Source organism: Solanum pennellii, chromosome 2 (assembly GCF_001406875.1).
Source record: "Solanum pennellii chromosome 2, SPENNV200".
NCBI classification, from domain to species: domain Eukaryota; kingdom Viridiplantae; phylum Streptophyta; class Magnoliopsida; order Solanales; family Solanaceae; genus Solanum; species Solanum pennellii.
Genome location: NC_028638.1, coordinates 58,107,975 through 58,128,902, shown reverse-complemented (window position 1 = coordinate 58,128,902; position 20,928 = coordinate 58,107,975). Strand labels below are relative to the sequence as shown.

At 30.6% G+C, this 20,928-nt stretch overlaps 2 protein-coding genes across 3 annotated transcripts; one reads left to right on the top strand and one right to left on the bottom strand.

Annotated features, from left to right (window-relative positions):
- Positions 1-230: 230 nt before the first annotated feature.
- LOC107009121 (probable prolyl 4-hydroxylase 9) lies at positions 231-5,752 on the bottom strand. Of its 2 annotated transcripts, none has more exons than XR_003576278.1 (8): positions 5,397-5,752; positions 5,210-5,326; positions 4,183-4,340; positions 3,713-3,815; positions 2,156-2,251; positions 1,496-1,593; positions 1,287-1,406; positions 231-454 (listed from the first exon to the last, which is right to left on the bottom strand). XR_003576278.1 is itself a non-coding variant. In XM_015208399.2 (8 exons), exons 1-8 carry the CDS (start codon positions 5,520-5,522, stop codon positions 368-370), a joined length of 873 nt encoding a protein of 290 aa, XP_015063885.1. In that variant the 5' UTR covers positions 5,523-5,751; the 3' UTR covers positions 252-367. The 2 variants fall into 2 exon arrangements, 1 of the variants encoding a protein (XP_015063885.1); XM_015208399.2 differs by having other exon boundaries at positions 252-454; positions 1,496-1,561; positions 5,397-5,751.
- Positions 5,753-12,565: 6,813 nt separating this feature from the next.
- LOC107011543 (protein CONSERVED IN THE GREEN LINEAGE AND DIATOMS 27, chloroplastic) lies at positions 12,566-16,146 on the top strand. The gene is made up of 7 exons (XM_015211085.2): positions 12,566-13,362; positions 13,844-13,996; positions 14,176-14,253; positions 14,422-14,517; positions 15,461-15,496; positions 15,610-15,791; positions 15,868-16,146. Exons 1-7 carry the CDS (start codon positions 13,135-13,137, stop codon positions 16,028-16,030), a joined length of 936 nt encoding a protein of 311 aa, XP_015066571.1. The 5' UTR covers positions 12,566-13,134; the 3' UTR covers positions 16,031-16,146.
- Positions 16,147-20,928: the final 4,782 nt, after the last annotated feature.

Here is a 20,928-nt window from a genome sequence, read left to right as displayed (position 1 = left end):
AGGGAAATTAAAGTTAAATTCTCCATTGGTCCAAATTAATGAGAAGCAATTGGTCTAGACACATTCTTTTTATCGTCATAATAATATTTGTGTTAGTACAACACTTTTGAAACACGTGATCTGATCCTATTACAAAACATACGCACGGTCATTACAATTAGACTTCTTTTTTACTGCAAGATGGGGTGAGCTTTGTGGGTAATGGGAGCAACCAAGACTCAAGTAACATATTAAGGGTTAACTGACACAGATCAATATGAACAAACACTAGATATATTTACTGTAAAATTCGCTATAAGGTTCTAGTGAGTGGCTACATTAAATTACGAAAGAATTATATTAACACCACTTCCAGACATGTACTCGTTTATTCATCCATTTCTTGATCCCTGATCCACTTTGTGGCAACCCATTTTTCACCTCGGATTACTGCACAGCTCCCGTGAATAGATGTCTACATAAGAGATTTACAAATGTGAGTAACTGCAAGCCAACATGAGCAGTCTGATATAATATAATGTTGGTAATATCAGTATTCAGCTTTATAACCAGTAGTAGCCAGAAGAGATGAATCAGCAACAGAAAATGAAACAGTGAAACAGGTCATACGGGAACCAATATTATAACCTTCCCCATCAGTATCTGTTCGATGGGGTGGTACCTAATATGCGCTACCATTGACACTGATAAATCACAATCAGCACAAATGATTTTAGCAGCACCATAGCAACTCTTCAGCAAACATCTCCATAGAATCATGGTAGACAGATTGATCAAGAACGGTTCCCGCAGAAAGGAAATAGGAAAACACACAGCAAAACAAACAAAAAGAACAAAAACAAAAGCAAATAAGACATTGGAAAGATGTAGGCATTTCTTTAACTTTTTCATCTTTAATTTTGTGGGCAACTCCTAATGCTTTAAAGTCCTAAAAGAATCACAGCTCTGCACATGATGGTATACCGCGCTGCAAAAGAGCACAGAAAGTTTGTCTTCTGTTCCAACAAACCTATTGCTGATAATCTCATTAGTAACAAATTTTCATAACAGCATCATATAAATCCACTTTATACTATTCATCTGCTATAACGTATAAGGTCATAAATGGTTCACAATATGCTTGGCTTGCTGCATAGCTGTTATGACCAACCCTTATTAAAAATAACAGAGATCCTCGTGACTAGGCTCATGGCTCCGGTAGATGATGGCCTACCCCCCAAGGATCAAACTTCTTTTGTATGCAAAGAAATACGGTGAACACACTGAAAGCTACAAGCAATACTCACCGGATCAATTGTACCATTTGGAAACAGCGAGTAAAATAGTAGTCCATCCCCTCTACGCGGCTTCACTTTCAGACCAATACACTTGCGGAAGTCATAATTAGCATCCATATTCTGTGCATTCTGTAAATTAACCAAAGGACTTATTTACACGACATGAGAGGCAGAAACATAATAATAGTCCACGAAAGAAGAAACAACTTTGAACTCACCTCGAAAGGGAACATGGTTTCTCCACCTTCTTCCACATCAGATAAATACAACAAAAAGGATGCAACCTAAATGAAAATACATTATTTTTAGACTGGACCTGAAAATAATCATTACTCAAAATTAACTGCAATTTGAGCTATTTTCCAATGTCAAATTTCATATTTATAGTATACGGTACACTTGCTCTAAACACTCCACAAATGATGGTTCTGAAAGGATCCACGACAAAAATCAGAACTTTTTCATCAAAAGGGGGGAAAATAAAAGAAAAAGAGATGGATATAACGGATAAAACTATATGCTTATTAAGGATAAAACTAATGTGAGTTACACAAAGTTCTAAATGGAAGAAATGCTGTATACACCTTGTGGTGATCCAGATAACACACCATTGGTGATTCCATGTATAAATGAAGTCATTGAAATGGATCTGCAAACTAGTGTCTTATGAACCATAGCTTCAAACAAACTTTATTTTCCCCATTTTAAAAATATTTTTGGTGAAGGAGGATTGGAAGAAACATGCATATGAAAAACAACACTGAAATCCATGCACCATTCATTATGCTAGTTTGTGCAAGAATTGAGCTGGTAAAAAAATTAAGAAGTCAATTGGAAAAGTTAACAGCAACAATTTACCCAAAGTAGATAGTGCATACCCTTTGGCTCTTCTGAGGACCATATTGAGAAGGATCAAACGCATCATAATGTGAATAATAACTCTGGCCGATTTCGTACCGCAAAACATTAAATGCCTGAAAAACGCACAGGTCAAGTGATTCAAGTTAAACAGCAATTATGATCACTGTACACCATACTTGGAGCTTTCATTAACAGAAAAATCATTCAGAATCACTATATGAAATTAAGAGAAAGTCCAGACACAAAGGGGTTGCAGCCTGACTAGCTATTAATTATCGGATGCATAAGGTACATAGCAAGCATTATTTGCATCATCACATTTGACTCAATCCTAGGACTAAATTGAACAAATATCCGGGAATCCAGCAAAAGAACTCCAGTTTCAGATAATACTCAAAAGCCAGATATCTCCAACTATAAATTAAAGTATACAACAGCAAGAGATGTTAAGTTCTCTAACTTCCTGTTAAAATGCACACCTTGATCTGTTGCCTCATTGTTTTGTCATGGTCTCTTGTTAGAATACATACAGACTAGACCATGTGACAGCTGGATAGTGTTAGGATCGAATTCACGCACACACACTAGATGAATGAAGAACACAAGAACTTTCAAGAGAGAGAGAGAAAACCCAATATTTCGTGGTAAAACCCCGTGAGTAAACTTCCACGGCGGTGAGGTATATTTATATTAATAAATCAGAGTATTTTTTGTTACAGAAAATAAATAGAAAAACCTAAAATAGAGAATAAATAGGAAAGCCTAAAATAGAGAATAAATAGGAAAACCTAAAATTAATCAGGCTCCACTACCTAACAGATAGTTCATATAGAAGAGGAAACGAACAGTCAATTACATCGAATGAGCTCTTTTGCATAAGTAAAATTGGAACAAAAAGCTTTCAAATGGAAATATATATAGGATTTTCACATACTTCAAATTAAATTTCCATGTGAAACCTTTGACAAAAATCTATATTGATACGGTCTGAATGATTTGGACAAAAAATAATCATATCATTTCCATTCTATGATCATTGTAGTGTCAATTTAATCTTGCCATTTCTAACACATACTGATCTGTCCAAAAACAAAAGCAGACCAATTCCATCTTTCTGCAGCAGATATCCATTTAAATTTTCAGATATGAGAAGAACACGAAGACCAAAATATGTTTGGTGTTTGACATATATGGCCTTAAATTTGGTAAAAAAAAATGCGATTGTACAACCAGTTAATATTTACCTCCAACACCAAAAGACTTGTTTTCTTCAGTGTTGATAACAATTGGAAGAATGCATTTGCTAGTGGAAACCTAAAATCACTAATATAGTTCTCCCGCATTTTGTAGAAGTAGTACCAGAGCTTGAATCAACGTAGTTTTCAAGAAAATAGAAGATGAAGAAGAGGAAGGAAATGAAGAAGCTTTGGAAAATGATTCCCCACCAATAATACAACTATTATGCCCTCTATTGAGATCCAATTTCTGAGGTGTGGATGGAATGATAAAACTAATACACAGAAAGAACCACTTCATGTGTCATATTTAAGATGTGTGTTTTAAATGAAATTCACCTCTCCGTGTGTCCTGGGGATCATAGTCACCTTTGCGATTTTCTCCTCAATGAGGTCCAGAATTCCAGTTTTGTCTTCAGATGCACTGATAAACATACCAGAACTGTGGGAAAGGGGGAAAAGCAAGTCATTCAAATTGTAACTTCTTGTCAAAACCAAAAGAGGCAGCAAACTTTTATCAAATAGTCTTGACAACAAATCAAAGAAATATAAAACAAATGACCTGAAAAAGGACAGAGACATATGGCCAGTTCAAACACCATGAACAATTTTATCTTCCAAAAAAGTAGAAAATGTATGTGAACACTCTCAATTATGGTGACATATTGATCTTGTCTACTAGAAATAGATATTATGGAAGTATGAGTGTATTAAGAGTTAATCTAATGCTTGGAAAGAGTGAAAAGATTGCATTTATGACAAAAACATCATTTCAGTCAGGACACATAGAACACCAGAGTATTGTTTACCTTGTTCTAACTCCTTTGGTATTTTCTGCTGTTTCTCCTTTGCGGAGAGCCAAAGATGATGGTTTCAGTTCTGCCTTTGCCATCTTAATTATGCCTTGGCATTGTTCTGTAGTTGCGAAATTGGGAAAGTATAATGCACGTGGGAACCAGCTTAAGACCTACCCAAAAGATTGAAGTCGATGTCAAATAAGATAAACCAAAACAAATGAATACTAATGCAAATCAGAGATGCTAGACTTAACAGTCAATGAGTACCATGAACAAAATTTTTACCAGCTTAGGTTTAAGTTTAGGAAGCTAACATGATCATTCACAGCTACCAGCTATTTGCCTATATAATTAATGACATGCCTACTACACTGCTTCCTCCACACACAGATCTTCCCCCGGTCGACAATAGAAAAACAGGAATCATAGAAATATAAACAGAAAGTGTATATGAAGTGGCAGAATAAGAGAAATTGGAGTATGCATTTGTTCTTAAACTTACTTAGAACCCGTTTGGATTGACTTAAAAAAATAGTTTTTAAGTTGAAATTAAAAAGTCAAACAGAAATGACTTACAAGTCAAAAAAATAAAAAGTAAGGAAGATCTATTTTAATTTATTTTTCACTTATTTCAAGTCATTTTAGATTTATTTTAAGTCATTTTTTAGTTATTTTTGTCAAAAATTGAATAAGTAATTTGACCAACTTTTAAACCAATTCAAATGAGCTATTGATATCTATCTGGTTTACTTGCAGAAAAAATCAAGTTATGCTACTTCAACATTAATAAAAGTAATATCATTGCATCAGAGGCAATAATCTCAACGGTTGATAATCAAAATAAAATAGCTATGAGAAAATCCGCATATCAACCAACTAAAGGTGCAAATCCAGGAGAACACACCGAAACAATAATTAAAAAGCTTGGCGGACTAATGTAAGTTCAACTACAGTAAGAACAATTTTTCAAACAAAAACATTTAGACTTGAAATCGAACCAGCGCTAATTCAGCAAGGAGAATTGAGCAATGAAATATACCTGGAAGGGGATGGAAGTAAGGGAGTGTTCTCCAGTGTCGCCATTAGGCAAAACATCAAATTCTTCCAAAGATTTAAGCACCCTTGACCTAGGCCGTACAGTAAGTAGTTGTACATCCTATCACACCCAAACACTTTGATTAGAAACGCATATGACAGAGGCGTCTAACAAATAATAAGGGAAATACCTGATGAGAAACGAGAGTAGAACCGAATAAACCGGCGAGGAAGAAGAAAAGACATAGCAGAAATATTGAAGGTAAGCCCCCTATGCTCCGCCATCTTTGTCCCACTAATCTACCTTTGCTCTTCATCTTATTCCTGATGGCGAATCTGATTGGTTTAAGTTTGAGAATGATAATTTCGGGGCACTATCTAATGACAGACTGATGGTTTGCATGTGTACGATTCTTTGACTTCTGCACGCGGCGGGAATTTTTTTCTCTTTTTTGCTGAAATTTGTCACTTCATCTTCTTCTTTTGGCTAGTGGTGTAGTTGTTTTTATTTTCTTCCAAACTTCTTTTGAGTGGGTTTAATGCTTTGTTGCTATTTTTTCCTTTTTCTTATCTACGGAAGAACATTTATTTTAAAATATATTAAATTTTTTTACTTTTTAGTTAAAAGGCATTAAGATAAAAGGTTAAAATAACATAGATAAAATATGTAAAAATTTAAGAAATCCCATAGTGTAATTCAATAATTTCATTCTGTCCCGACAAATTTAGTATTTACAAAAAATCCCTTAAATTTGTTGAGCCGTGATACTTTAGACTCTAGTGATACATGGTAAATGATACATGGTAATTTTAAACTGTTGAGAAAAAAAGGGGAAAAAATGGTACAGTTAATGTTGTTAATAAAACAGCTAAATTTATGGTAACATATCATTAATCAGCATAAAATCAGCACTTAATTGGATATTAATTTCAAATTTTGAAAAACAAAGATTATATCATCTATTTTGAAAACAATTTTTTTGAACAATCTGTTAAATTTCGAACTACAGTAATTTTATTGTTGTTACAGTGGATTTTTCAAGATGAATACTTCGATTTTGATGAGACATTCCGGAATTTGGGTGAACGAAATGGAAAATGAAAGTTACAAAATCGACGGAATCGATGTTGGAGATTCAATTTCGTATCTAATACATGTATCAGAAGCATCGACTAAACAATATACACACTGATTCTATAATGTATCATCAAGTACAGTTGATGACGCATTTATTAAACTTAGTGAATGATACATTATAACAATTTTCAAAACATGTATCAGTACATCAACTAAACAACTAATACCTTACTGATACATGATATCAGTTTTCAGAAATTCATACTATATGCAAAACACGTGATACATATCTACTACATGTATCAGCGAATTGACTAAACACTGTACACACTGACTCTATATGTATCATCAAGCACAGTTGATGACGCATTTACTAAACTTATTGAATGATACATTATAACAATTTTCAAAACTTCATGATACATATAAAATATTATGATACACAACAAATTCATGTATCAATTCACCATCTAAAACACTATACAATGTATCGGCAAGCACACTAGATTCCTTAAAATTTTTACTAATTTAAACAACACCATTTTTAAGTACCAAAATACTAACCCGAGACAATGTAGGCCTAACAACAATTTTACTAATTTAAACAACACCATTTTTAAGTACCAAAATACTAACCCGAGACAATGTAGGCCTAACAACAATGTTTGCTGCTTCTTTTTTCCTTTTTTGTTGTATTTTGACAACCTTTGATGTTTCGCCAGAGTCTTTGTTTGAATCCTTCTGAAGATTCATAGGATCATGCAAAGACTTTTTCCTATTTTCTTTCCAATTATCATCGTCGGAATCATATATCCTTCTATTAATTAACGGATCCATTACTATGAATTAATAGAACAATTAACAAAAACAAAAAAGAGAAGAATATACGAATTGATGATGGATTAATAATAAAAAGATGCTGGGTTCATACGATTCCAGATTAGGAAGAAATAGACGATGATGGATTAAGAATAAAAAGAAGAAAATAAAAAATATGCTGGGTTGAGATGAATGAAGACGATTAAGGAAAAAAGAAGAAGTGAAACTTGATGTTAGTAAGAACAAAACGGTAGAAGGCACTGGAAGTTATCCTGCTTCCTGATTTTTTGAATTTTGAAATTCAAAATTTCAAAGTTTGGTCTTTTATTTAAATTTAATTAAATTTAATAATTCAAAATCAAAAAGCTGATTAAAAGGTTGAGTGTTTAAATGGATAAAATTTAAAATTCAAAAACTGATTTAAGAGGTTGAGTGTTTTAATGGAGAAAAAATAGGCATTAAAATTGGTAAATGTATATTATAGGAGAGAGATTGTAATGTATCTAAAAACTTACACTAAAATAAAAAAAAAGGGAATTATGTAATATTTAAAAAAAGTAGGGAAAATTAGAGAATATAAAAATTATAGTTGTGTATTTAAGTTATTTTTCCATAAAATATTGGTTAAATTTTGATCAAATTTTCTGGCCAAAAAGAATTTTTATTTATTTATATCAAATTACTTGTATTTTTAATTTAGTAGAGCATTGAAAGTTCAGAACCTATATTAGTCAAAAAAAAAAAAAAAATCAAAATAAGTCATTATCATAGTAAGTAACTAAAATAGCATTAGTTGAAATAAAAATTTCGTTTTTGATGCAATATTTCAAATGTTTTCCATTAACCTCATAACGTGCATATTTAATATACAATGAAATTATATTTTACGCTTTGTAAAGTAAAAGTTTTTCTTACCTTTTATATAATGGAAGTTTTTCTTACACTTTATAAAGTAAAGAAAAAAATATGTTGTACAAATAGAAATATTTTTCGAGTATTGTTATAGGAGAACGTTGCTTGAACGTCCTTAAATAGAGTCTGAATGAGTTTTCAAAAATAAAAAATAAAAATTCATAGTGAAATAATTTTTTCCTTTTTATGATATGTCAAATCAATACAATTGTATAACAAACACTATAAAAGTTTTATAAATAAATACAATTTAATTTAATGCAAAACGTGAAAAATATTTCTCTTTATAAAACATAATTTTTTCTTCCATTATACAAAGTGTAAGATTCTTACACTTTAAAAAGTGTAAAAAATTGTTTGTGATATATTAAATTTTACACGTTATGAGACTAACGGAAAACGTTTGAAATATTGTATAAAACAAATTTTTTTTTCACTAAGCCTATTTTAGTTACTTACTATAATAGTGGCTTATTTTGATCACTTTTATTTTTTTGTGGCTTATTTATGTTTCCGACTCGAGCATTGACATTATTTGGATTTGTTAAAAAAATCAAGTCAAAAATAAAAGGTCAAATTTAAAAGAAGGCAAAAAATAATAGCAAGGTGAGATATATTTTTAGTTTTCAACTAAATTTAAGTTAATTTTAACTTATTTTAAAATTTTCAAACACTTTCCAACTTATTTTAAGTTGTTTTATATTTTTCAATTATTCTAAAAGTTAAAAACTGACTTAAAAATCAATTTAACCAATTTTTCAATCAATTTAATCACTCTCTAAATCTAATTATTTGTACTTGTGAGATTACAAAAATAGATAATTTATTGGAATCAGATCAGGTATTCTTTTGAATAAAATTTCATTTCACAAGCAATTTTATTTACCAAAGTTTTTATATAGACGGAATGAAAAAATACATAGTCAATAAATGTATGTGTATTGATTACTCTCATTCTAGAAACAGTAAGGCAATTTATATAGTCAATTCCTTGCCAGAGTGTCTCATTTACGTATTCAAATAAAATTATGTTTCAATTGAATCAATTGAACATAATAAATTTTAATTAGATTTTTTAATTTGGCATTTTAAATTTATTTGAAAAGAAAGAAAATTATATGTATTTTCATTCGTAAATTAATTAGTTAAAATAATCATATAAGCTATGTTATTTTCTTTGATTATAGGCACCAACCTCTAATAAAAAATGTTTGCAATTTTATGGCCTATTAAAATGAATGCATATAATTAAAGAAATAATATATGTAGTAGACTAATGAGAATGACTACAAGAAAAAAGAAACAAATTTTAAATTAAAAGTCTTATTTAAATACTTTATAAGAAATTAAGGTGTTCAATTAAATATGATTTAGTTTAAATATGATTTGTTATGTGTTAAGCAAAAATAGTATAATATATATTTTTTCTCTATAGTCCAATCTTGTTATGCCTACTATGGTCTTCCTATAAAGTTTAGATTTTACGTAAAGATGATGTAAATGAAATTTGAACAGTATTGAACATGAGTTGGCAATCTATAAAAAACAAATGTTATATTTCATAGTGATAAAAATTATATTCTATTGAAAAATAAAAATAGAAATTTTAATTTTGTGCTTGGAAGTAATTTGATTGACTTTTAATGTGATATGATTTAATGATAAAAATTTAAAACTAGACAGAAAGTAACTTGGTCAATAAGATCAAAAATAGTAAAGAATTAACTTTGCGTGGAGGGTGCATAATTTACCAAAGATGTGTAATGAAATTAACCAAGAAAATAAAAAAATAGTCATAATAAAAAGAAATAACAATAGCAATTTAGGAAGATTAAAAGGAATGATAATGTCGATCAACAAGTGTCTACTCTCTTGCTTAGAAATAAAAAAATAGATGTGTTTTATGATAATCAAAGTGAAAAGAGATCTTAATTATAGGTGTACTTGTTATCCTAATGTGAAATAGTCATGTTCCTTCTACAAACTACAAATAAGATAGGAGTAAAAAACAGTAAAAGTCTCCTTAAATTAGTTAGTCCAATATGATTCGTATAGGCAAAATCAATTCTGTCAATGCATTATACAAGAAGCTACTGTTTTGTGTAAGTGGAATGAAACTCTTTCAGCAAAATCATAATCCAGTTACTCCGCAAATTTTGTATATTGACTTATGACAATGATCAACAAAGATTTGTATACCTTACCTCGGATATAATATGATACTTTATTTTTTTTTATATTTTTATATTATTTATTAGAATATCTACTTTTGTATATTGGCTCATTTGAATATCACAATATTTTAAAATATCAAGGTTGTAGTTCTAATCATATCAGTTGATTTTTTTAAAAACAAAACAGTATAACTAAAAAAAACAATCATCTTTCTTTTTCAGTTAACAAACCTAGTTACTTTATAAAAAGGAATATGAAGACAATTCATCTTTAACATGTAATGGTAGCGCTAGCTTCATTTCAATCTATTTTCTACATAATTGGATATAAACTTGTTATACAATTTTTTTTTACCACCAATGTAAATTTTGCTTTTAACAAAAAAATCACTTACAAGCTAAAGAATACCATTCCTCACTACCTGTAAAGGTATGATGAGTAAAAGGTCTCAAGTAAATCAAAACCAACTCCATTTGGAGCTGATATACCCCTCGTTATAAAAGTGACTTATATATACCCTTACCGTTATACAAACGGCTCACATATACCCCTGCCGTTACAAAAAGGCTCACATATACCCTTCATTTAACGGAAGTTAAAAAATTAGTTTTATATTTATATTTATTATTTCTAATTTTTTTTAAAAAAATTGTTTAGGGGTATATATGATTCTTCTATCAAAGTTCAAGGTATATTTTAATTTTTTTCATACATAAATTATTTTTTGACTTCTTTTATTATAATTATTTGAGTTTCTTATTCTTATTTTGTTTTTGTCTTTCATTCCTTAGTTTAAAGAAAAAAATTTAAATTATTTTTTTTGTGTCAATTGTAATTTAATTTCTTATTCGAAGAAAAAATTTGGTCATCTACAATAAGTTTTACAAGAATATTAGTGAAACATAAATAAATTTGATTATCAAAATAATAATTATAAATTAGTCATTGAAACAAAAAAAAGTAAAAAAAATGTTTGACGAGGATTAAATTTACTCATATGGGATTATATTTTTTAGAAAAAAAAAATAAAAATTTAGATTAAAATTATTTTTTTTCATTTCCGTTAGAGGAAAAGGGTATATGTGAGCTATTTGTGTATATCAGCTCTAAATGACAAAGTTGAGGGGCCTTTTCCCTAAATTTGCTCTTTTTGAATCTTAATACATTTTTATCCTTTTCACTATGTCTTTAATATTTTTATATTCACAATCTAAAATATTTTTTTATTATTTTCATCATTATATCTTGACATAAACAACATGTACTGTCTTCAAGCTTGTATATTCATATTCGATAATATTTCCTTTGTGAGCAATCTTTTTTGTGTGGCTACGCACATAATGCATTTTTGCTAGGTATTGAGACAAGATTTCACATTAATTCTATAGGTTTTCAATTTTTCAGGCTCGTGATTGAATATTCTCTGCTAGTTGTAAGATTGAATTATTTATTTCTGTATCAATATTTTATTTAATATTATCTGCTATTAATTGTACCTTTATTATTCCAAATAGTTTATACTTTGATATACACTCATACAACCATTTCACCCGTAGAAACTCTTTATTTACACACATCTGTCATACTACCTTGCATACAAACGCCACATTCCATTTTCCATCCTTTTATATTGAGATCCTGCTTTTTCGAAAAGTAGATTTTGAAATACAGATTTTTTTTGGAGATGTCAATAAAGTTTTTTCCAAAATATTAATAAAGCTTTCTTTTTTTTTCACTACTAACTTCACAAATAGTCTTTATATTTCTTGTCCACCTGTTTGACTACAAGATATTAATATTGAACCCTAAAAACTGAGAACAACACAATCAACACCACTGGAAGCCATCCCTTTTAGTGTTAGTCACCACTACGCTTTGGATTCTTATTATACAATTAATATTCAAATTATAGAAAGCTAAGTATTAAATAGTCTAGTTCTCTTTTTAGGGATAAATTGAAAAATGACTTAATCAAACATTAATTAGAGGTGCTATATATATAATAATTTTTATGGCTTTTATTTAAATATATGTTTATAATGGTGTTGATTGAGCCATCTTTTAAACAATTTTACTATTCACGAAAAGTTAATAAATGTCTTAAAAACATTCAAAAGTTAACATAATATTTTTTCAAATTTGTTATCTCATAGTAATATGTCAATAATTTTATACGTTTTTATGAAGTACACAAAAATAGAATAAATTCGATGAATATTTACTTAAACTTTCATTTCCACATGATCTCAACGCCTTCCTACTAAATAGAATATTAATAATTTCATATGTTTGAGTAGTTCAAGTCTATTTTGGAATAAATCATGTCTTGATCCTCTTGGAACCTTCAGTCTTCAAATCATAAAAGCAATTGTGGTATGACTTTAACTTGATCCAACCTAACCTTCTAATTTAAGACTTTTATACTCCCTTCATTCCAAAAATAATTTTCGTCTTTTATCATAAATATTTATCCCAAATTATTTATCTAAGTTTAAAACAAAATTAAGGTGTATTGTTTTTCAAATAGGAATCAGAGAGAGCACAAAAGAACTCGTGGAACAATGAAAAATGAACGTAACAGTGGTGTGGAAGGATAATCTTTCCACGTTGCAACACAAGTTAACCACGAATTTGCTTTGAGTACCACAAAAAATGCTTCATATTTACAATCTATAATTCAAGATAATCCTATGTAGGAGCCACATAAGTGGACCACAACGTTTGAACTGGTGGTCGAACACACACAATCCAAAAGAGCAGCTCTCAGTTGGCTGATTCTAATTGGACAAAAATAAGAAATTATAAAGATCTTCCTTTTTTGGGGAGATAACAGAGAATATTCAACTGATAATTTTCCATCACGTATGATGCATGGTCAAAAAAAAAAAGAACTTCTATCTAGCTACTTTTTCTTCTGAATTCTATGGTTGCAAGAAAATTCACAAATGCTAAGGCTAAATTTATATGGCTCCATAGTTTCTAGTCCGATAGAAGTCAACAAAAGCTGTCGCTCGTGGATCGTCTTATCGAACAAAGCAACGATTGTATGTCGGAGGAACATTAGAGTTAAAGCCCTGAAAGATGGGATGAATGGTGGCACGAATGGCAGTGGATTGGGTGGTCGTAGTTGGGACCCAGGCTTGGAAATTGAGGTGCCATTTGAACAAAGGCCGGTATGTTCTCAATTCTTTGTATTCATTCCTGGCCTCATTCATTTGATCCAATCTGCAGGAATCAATAGAAAAGACTCATCTTAGTTCACATACTAGTTTAGATTTATAGACTTACTCTGATAGTGTGAAGATTTTATATGCTGTTCTTATTGTCCCACTTGTGATGTAACTTTTCTTTAGCTTAATCATAGAGATTGGTTTGCAATCACCCTATAACTGACCTGGTTCTGTAAATTTTCTTACACTCAGTGTGAAAAACTTAAAACTAGTCCTGAGAAGGCCACAAGACCTGCACAGATGAGACATGCCATTATACGATAAGCTTCTAATGCAGGTTATAGGATTATTGAAATGATAAAACTGACTCAGTAAATTACTTTTCAACATGTACTAAATTTCTGAAGTTCCATAAGGACGGAGGACTTGATATGGAGATGGGTGAGCAATTTAAAGTATTAACTAAGCTAGTGCTTTTTACCAGGTGAATGAGTACTCATCTCTGAAAGATGAAACTTTATACTCTTGGGCAGAACTGGGTCCAGGGGCCTTCTTCCTACGTCTCGGGGGACTTTGGTTAGTCACTTTCGCAGTTTTGGGAGTACCTATTGCTGCTGCAAGCTTCAATCCTTCAAAGGTAAATTGTTAACTTTGTGCAAGTTCTTTCTCTCAGGAGAGTTCCAAAGTGATTACTCAAGTGTCAATAGTAAAAAAAAGAGCTTTCATTTTCTTTTTCTTCATTTATTTCTAAGTCAAAAATAAAATCAAAGAATCCTCACAATCATTGACATTCAATTTTTCATAATCCTCCTGCAGGATCCTTTAAGATTTCTCCTGGCTGCAAGTACGGGGACTCTTTTTCTTGTTGCACTGATTGTCCTAAGAATTTATCTGGTAAAGTCCTTCAATTGCAGAACTTCAATTTTTTGGTCAAATCATTTAGATCACATTCAATCAATGACCATAATAGGGATAGGAGCTCCGCTGGAGATAGATAATTTGAGAACTTAACTTTTCTAATATTCTACGTAACATTCTAATTCCTGACAATGACCATAATAGGGATGGAGCTATGTTGGAGATAGGCTTTTATCAGCAGTTATACCTTATGAAGAGACTGGATGGTATGATGAGCAGATGTGGGTGAAGCCCCCAGAGGTTAGTGGTCTTTCCTTTGCATACATATTTAACAGGTTCTTTCTCTTTGCTTCCTCTGTTCCTTCTCATTCCCACAGTAGGAAAATATTGCCAGCTTCAAAATGGATAAATTAGGTGACACAGATTGACACCATTATCATCCCCTATTCACTGCTTCACTTGTCACATGGCTGACTTCAGTATCATTTCCTAGTTGTATGCTTCAATCCAGTTCACTAAAATAGGTCATTTATACTACTAGTTACATCAAGCACATTTAAGTAAAGTAAGTCAAGTTGAACTCTTTTGTTAAAAAAAGAAGGTTTACAATATGAACTTTAATCATTGACAAACTGAATCTAACAAGTGCTCATGGATATGAAGAATACATAGCTAGCAACAAGGGGGAAATGGTGTAATATTGCTTGACAAGAATTGTATCACATAATAGATAAGAGCAAGCGCCCAGAGCCCTAACGACTAACAGTGAGGTGAAAATGGTCCAATATAGCATGAAATGGACTTAAAATTTGGTATCACAAATAAAACGCGGGAAATAAAGCTACATGTGAAAGCAATAAGCTGTACTTCCTTGTGTTGGTTAAATCATCAGTCCTTGCACAATACCCTTTTCTTCTTAGCACAAACAGCTATGCTAAAGATTTCAATAAAATAGGTTCTTACTTTTCATGGTATAGAAATGTAGTTATCTTTCCGTGAAACTTTGAGCAACAGATCTTCAAGAAAGTAATAGCATTATCTTTTACTTTAGATGATCCCACAATAACACTACATGATGGAACAACGTCTATACATGAAGCTAATATTAGTTCTGCACTTATAATAATTTATGCTCTAAAAGTCTATAGCCACCTGCAATTCTTGAAAAAATTATCAGAATCCAAGCTCTAAAAGTCTGTAATGATGTTGCACGTATGACATTTAATGTGATTATTCCTTGCAGATCCTAGCTCGGGATAGGCTGTTGGGCTCTTATAAGGTACCAGATTGATCTATAAAATTCATCAGCTGGTTACATCATATTCTAACTGTCAATAGAGTAGATCTTTCCTATTACGAGCTTGACAAATCTGAAAGAATTCATTTACCTAGGTGAAACCAGTCATTAAAATGCTGAAGCAAACGCTAGTTGGAACAGGGGCTTTACTTGTTGCAGCAGTCTCATTATTCATATTTGCAACACCAGTAGAAGATTTTTTCCGCAATACTTTCACAACAAATGAGAACTCATTGAGTTCCACCTCGACAAACAGCACAAATAAACTAGGCATCAGGTATTCTATTGAAAACTTAAGAAGTACAATACTATAAAATTTCATGAGCTTACGTTGTTTCGCTATGTAATTAAAGGAAAGAAGAACTGTTGCGCTTGCCACTGGAAGTCAAGGAGGACGATGATCTAGCAAAAGCTGCCGCTGAAGCAGCTGATGGAAGGCCAGTTTACTGCAGAGATAGGTATTATCGTGCATTGGCCGGTGGACAGTACTGCAAATGGGAAGACTTAGTTAAATAAGAGGGTATATATAAGTGAAGAAAGCTACAGTTAAATTCTGTGATTGCTCAAAAGATCTGTACAATTGAGCCTCTTCTTATAATTTTAAAGAAGAAATTTTGATGTTTTACGCATTAGATAATGCGCATGCAAAGAACAAAAGAAAGAGAATCATAACCCAAAATGTTTACACCCATCATTGAGTTTTTGGCTAAAATCATCCTTAATCTATACCCAAAACTTAACATACATCCTTAAAACATCCTTCAAGTATTTAAAAGTGAACAATTTTCATCCTTATACTTGAATTTATTAGAAAACTAACAAATACCACAAAAATTAAGCATCGTTTCATAATTATTATTCTTGGATACATCAAAAATACTATCGTGAACTTTTTCGTAATTGAGTTTTGCATTATGCAATATCTTTTAATTTGACTTTTATTTAATTTATTTTTCATGTAATTTGATATTAAAAGTATTATTAGCTGAATATGTTTCTTCTCAATTAAATATGCTAGAAGCGGCGTTTGTTAGAGAATTTCGCTTCTAATAATGTAGAATAAAATTCAAATGCGAGACATAATCAATATTTTGATTACTTCTTGACCCAAAAATTTATTGTTCTAAATACAGTTTGACTTTGAAAAAAGTAAAGATAATTGAACTTCAACTTCTTTACGTTATTAAATGAGAAAAAGAGCGGATCATGTATCCTCACACATTTCAAATATTTTTTTGTTTCAATAAGTAATGGTTTCTAAGATTTTTAATATTTTTTAAAAAACTTCTTATAGCAGGTAATGAAATTATGTAAAAAACTTTTGTTGATAGTCATGTGAATTACTCATGTTTTTTAAGATCCTTCCGTTTTTTGGCAATATCTAACATAAAGATGAAAATTGTTAACTTTTAAATACTTGAACGATATTTTCTGCTAAGAATGATATTTTAAGGATCTAGTTTAATTTTGTGAGATAATTTAAGAATGTTTTTAGCCAAAAACTCTCCATCGTTGGATCAAAATGCCTATGTGATGCAAGCGATAATTTGAGGAAAAATAATAGTTTCCCACCTGTTTGAATATTTATTATCATCAAAACCAATACTTGAAACCGATAACAATCTCTCCCTTCACTACGAAAATAAAGTGAACACTGTAAAACAAACAAGGTGGAAGCAAATTTAGGAATCCTTCTTCTTAGGGATGAACCTTTATTCAGTTGTGCTCAAATCTTCCCCTATTTGAGGAACCCTATCTCATAAAAATTTACTACTACTACTTATTGAAGAAACCTTACCCCAGACCACGAACCAGGTTCGTGTAAGTTGCTTTTAAGTAGAGACAGAATAGAGACACAAACACTTATTGAATTAAAAACCTTCCTCACTCAAGGAAGGAAAAACCTCGTTTTATTAATTCAAATATAAGATTTTGTGATTACAACTCAATAATCAAAAAGTCTTATCTCTACTACTCCCTCGATTTACTCCAATCGATCTCTCCAAAAGGCCAAACCCGCCTTTTGTTACAACTCTCACTAACACTCAACCCTACAAAGAGCCAAACCCACCCTTTGTACAATAAACTGTAAATTACAATCAAAACAAAAACAAGACAAATAGTTTTACTCGATAAAACTTTCTCACTCAAGAATGTTTTAAACGTAGCAATCCTATCAACCTTGAAGACTTCAATTTGATGAATAATTCTCCCTCGTTCTCTGCGTGAAGTCGTGTTTTTCTTCCTCTGCCTCGTGTGCTTCTTATAGAGTTTTTGCCTTGTACAATCCCTACTAATAAGGTAAGAAAGTTATGTTTAAACAAGGATTCTTTTTTAAATTAGAATCCTTATTATACACCACTTTCTTCCTTAATAATATATTTAAGGTTTTCCTTATTTGTATTGACTTGTACCTTTAATATATTACTTTGACTTTGACAAATAACTCTATTTTACTTGATCTCGGACTTCTTTCGCTGCGTACATTTTCTACTGTTCTTTGCGCTTTTTGTCTATCATCAAAACGAATTAACGATTCTATCACGTTCTATCACTTATAATTTAACACAAATAGAATATAATCTCCAATTCATACAATTGCGGCAGCACTGCTTGAGTGTCAGAATCAGCAGCAAAAGATTACATAAAACAGACAGTATTGTCAACTATTAAAAATTTGAGGATTTACGAGTTAAATGTTTTTACCCTAAAATCTAATCACTAACATTCTAGCATGATTCAAGCCAAAATTTGTTATTTTCAACTTTTAATTACTACTAATCTTTGCCAGTTTTTGTTTATCCGTCTTGCTATAGAGTGGGATTACGAGAAAGGCAGAAGTACTTACTTGAATTAACTTGGCAGTAGGCAAAAGCTCCTTAATAGATATCCAAATTTTTAAATCAATTATTTATGTTACAACACTACTACTGGTCTTGCTATTCATGTATGATAACGGGCCTTTACTTCCAACAAGGCCTTTATGCATTGAAAAATGGGCGACTTTCACATATAACAAACAAAAAATTCATATTTGTATGCTATAGCAAACTTTGAATAATTGCGCTTCACAGCAAACATAAAAACTGTATAATTCGCTATACATATACAAGTGTATAATCCGCTGGCCTAAATTGTATAATTCGCTGGCCTAAATTGTATAATTCGCTGGCCTATTTCGCTGCAATTGTATAATTAGCTTTGCATACAGTTGAATCGAATTAAAATGTATGTATATTGCATAATTATAAGTGTATAGCAAGAAGATATATGTTTTTCTCACTTTATACAAAAACAGAAACACAATATATACACTTCTGTTGTATAAAGCTAGAAAAAATTGTATTTCACTGCAATTGTATAATTCGCAATTGTATAATTCTTTGGCCTTTTTCTCTGCAATATTAAAAGTAAAATGTTTGTAAATTGTATAATTAAGTGTATAACACGAAGATATACATTTTTGCATGTGTATATACAATTTTCTCTCGCTTTATACAAAACAGAAACAGAAATTATACACTTCTGTGTATAAAGCGAGAGAGGCGAGAATGGGAGAGTGGCGAGCGAGACTTTTGGGAGAGAGACGCCTGGCAAATTTTTGCCAACGTTTGCTATGGAGCATAATTAAATCAAACCCTAGCTATTCCATTTAATTTAGGTTATTAGTTTGCTATTATATACAATTTTCCCTTAAAAAATGTAGGGAAAAAGGATAAATATATTTTTAAATTATTTTTTTGGGATATTGGTGTTTCTGTCGTTCATAAATTAGAGTATATATGCGCTTCACTCTAACGAAGGGGCAGGGGCACCAATGTCCTCAAAGTATGACGGAAGGGACATCAATGTCTCAAAAGTATGACGATAGGGGCACAAATATCTCAAAAGTATGACGATAAGGGCATAAATATTCCAAAAGTATAACGGCAGGGACACCAATATTCCAAAAGTATGACGCCAGGAACACTAATATTCTAAAAGTATGACGAATGATATTTACATATTATTTAAAATAATTTAAGGATATATCTATCCTTTTTCCCAAAAACGTAACCAAAGAATTTAAAGTTGGGCATTTTATAGAGATCTCACATATTTGGGGCTATGCATTCATTAGAAAGTGTTCCAAATTTTGGATTTCTTTTTTTTACTTTCACATAAATTTAAACCGATTCAGTAATAGCATAATAATAACATTTAAAATTACACACACTGATAGTGTGAAAGATTTCCTCTATTAGTCTAGTTTTTTTTAATCATAATATGCAATGTTCGACAAGGTTATTATATGTGGTATCAGTATACACCAAGCTAGTGTTTGGCCATGAATTTTTAAATATTCTTGATAAATATTATTTGAGATAAAATTTGGGTGAAATTTTACCATGTGTTTGGCCATAGAATTTGTGAAATATATTTCACTTTTAAAAAAAAATATGATTTATACCCATAAATTTTAAAAACTATCAAAACTAACTATAAATTTGTATTACAAGTCAATTGGATGTTCATTACAATAATAACAAATAGTGTCCATGACACTAGTAAGTGCAACAAACATCATTTAATACATTGTGAAGTAGACGAAGCACATGATTTTTGACTTTGTTACCTTGAGCTAATTTTTAATCATTTTCATCAACAATCATATCATTATTTAATATTCACTAAATATTTCATCACTATTGTGGTGTTCACGTAAAAAATTATGTAATACAACGCAAATAGCTACTATAGAGGGTATTTTTTTAAAAGATAAAAGTTCGGGTAAAATTTTAATTTTCAAAAGATTCTAAATAATGAGATTTGACCGAAATATTGGAAAAAACTAGTATTTGAAAATTTGAGAAATTTGCCAAAAATATTTGTCAAATAATGGCAAATTCTATGGACAAATATTATTTGCCAAATTTTTTCCCAAATATTATTTGGGAAATCTATGGCCAAACGGATATACTTAATAGTTAATTATTCATATGTCCTATTTGAATTAAGGGAAAATGCACAAGTACCCCCTTAACCTTATACAAAGATCCTATTACCCCCTCAACTTATTTTATAAATAATTTTCTACCCCTTTTCGGCCTACGTGGCACTAGATTGGAAAAAAAGTCAACCAGTGTTAGACCCACAATATAGTGTCATATAGGCCGAAAAGGGGTAGAAAATTATTAATAAAATAAGTTTAGAGGGTAATAGGACCTTAAGAATAATATAAGTGTGTCTCTAAAACTTTGGACACAGGTTAAGGAGGTACTTGTGCATTATCCTTTGAATTAATGATCAAAAGTAAATAATAAATATTTAAATGCCTAAGAGCCATTTTATTAGAGGTAAAATAAGTATTTTAAAATAAATTATTATTTAATATTATATATATATATATATATATATATATATATATATATATA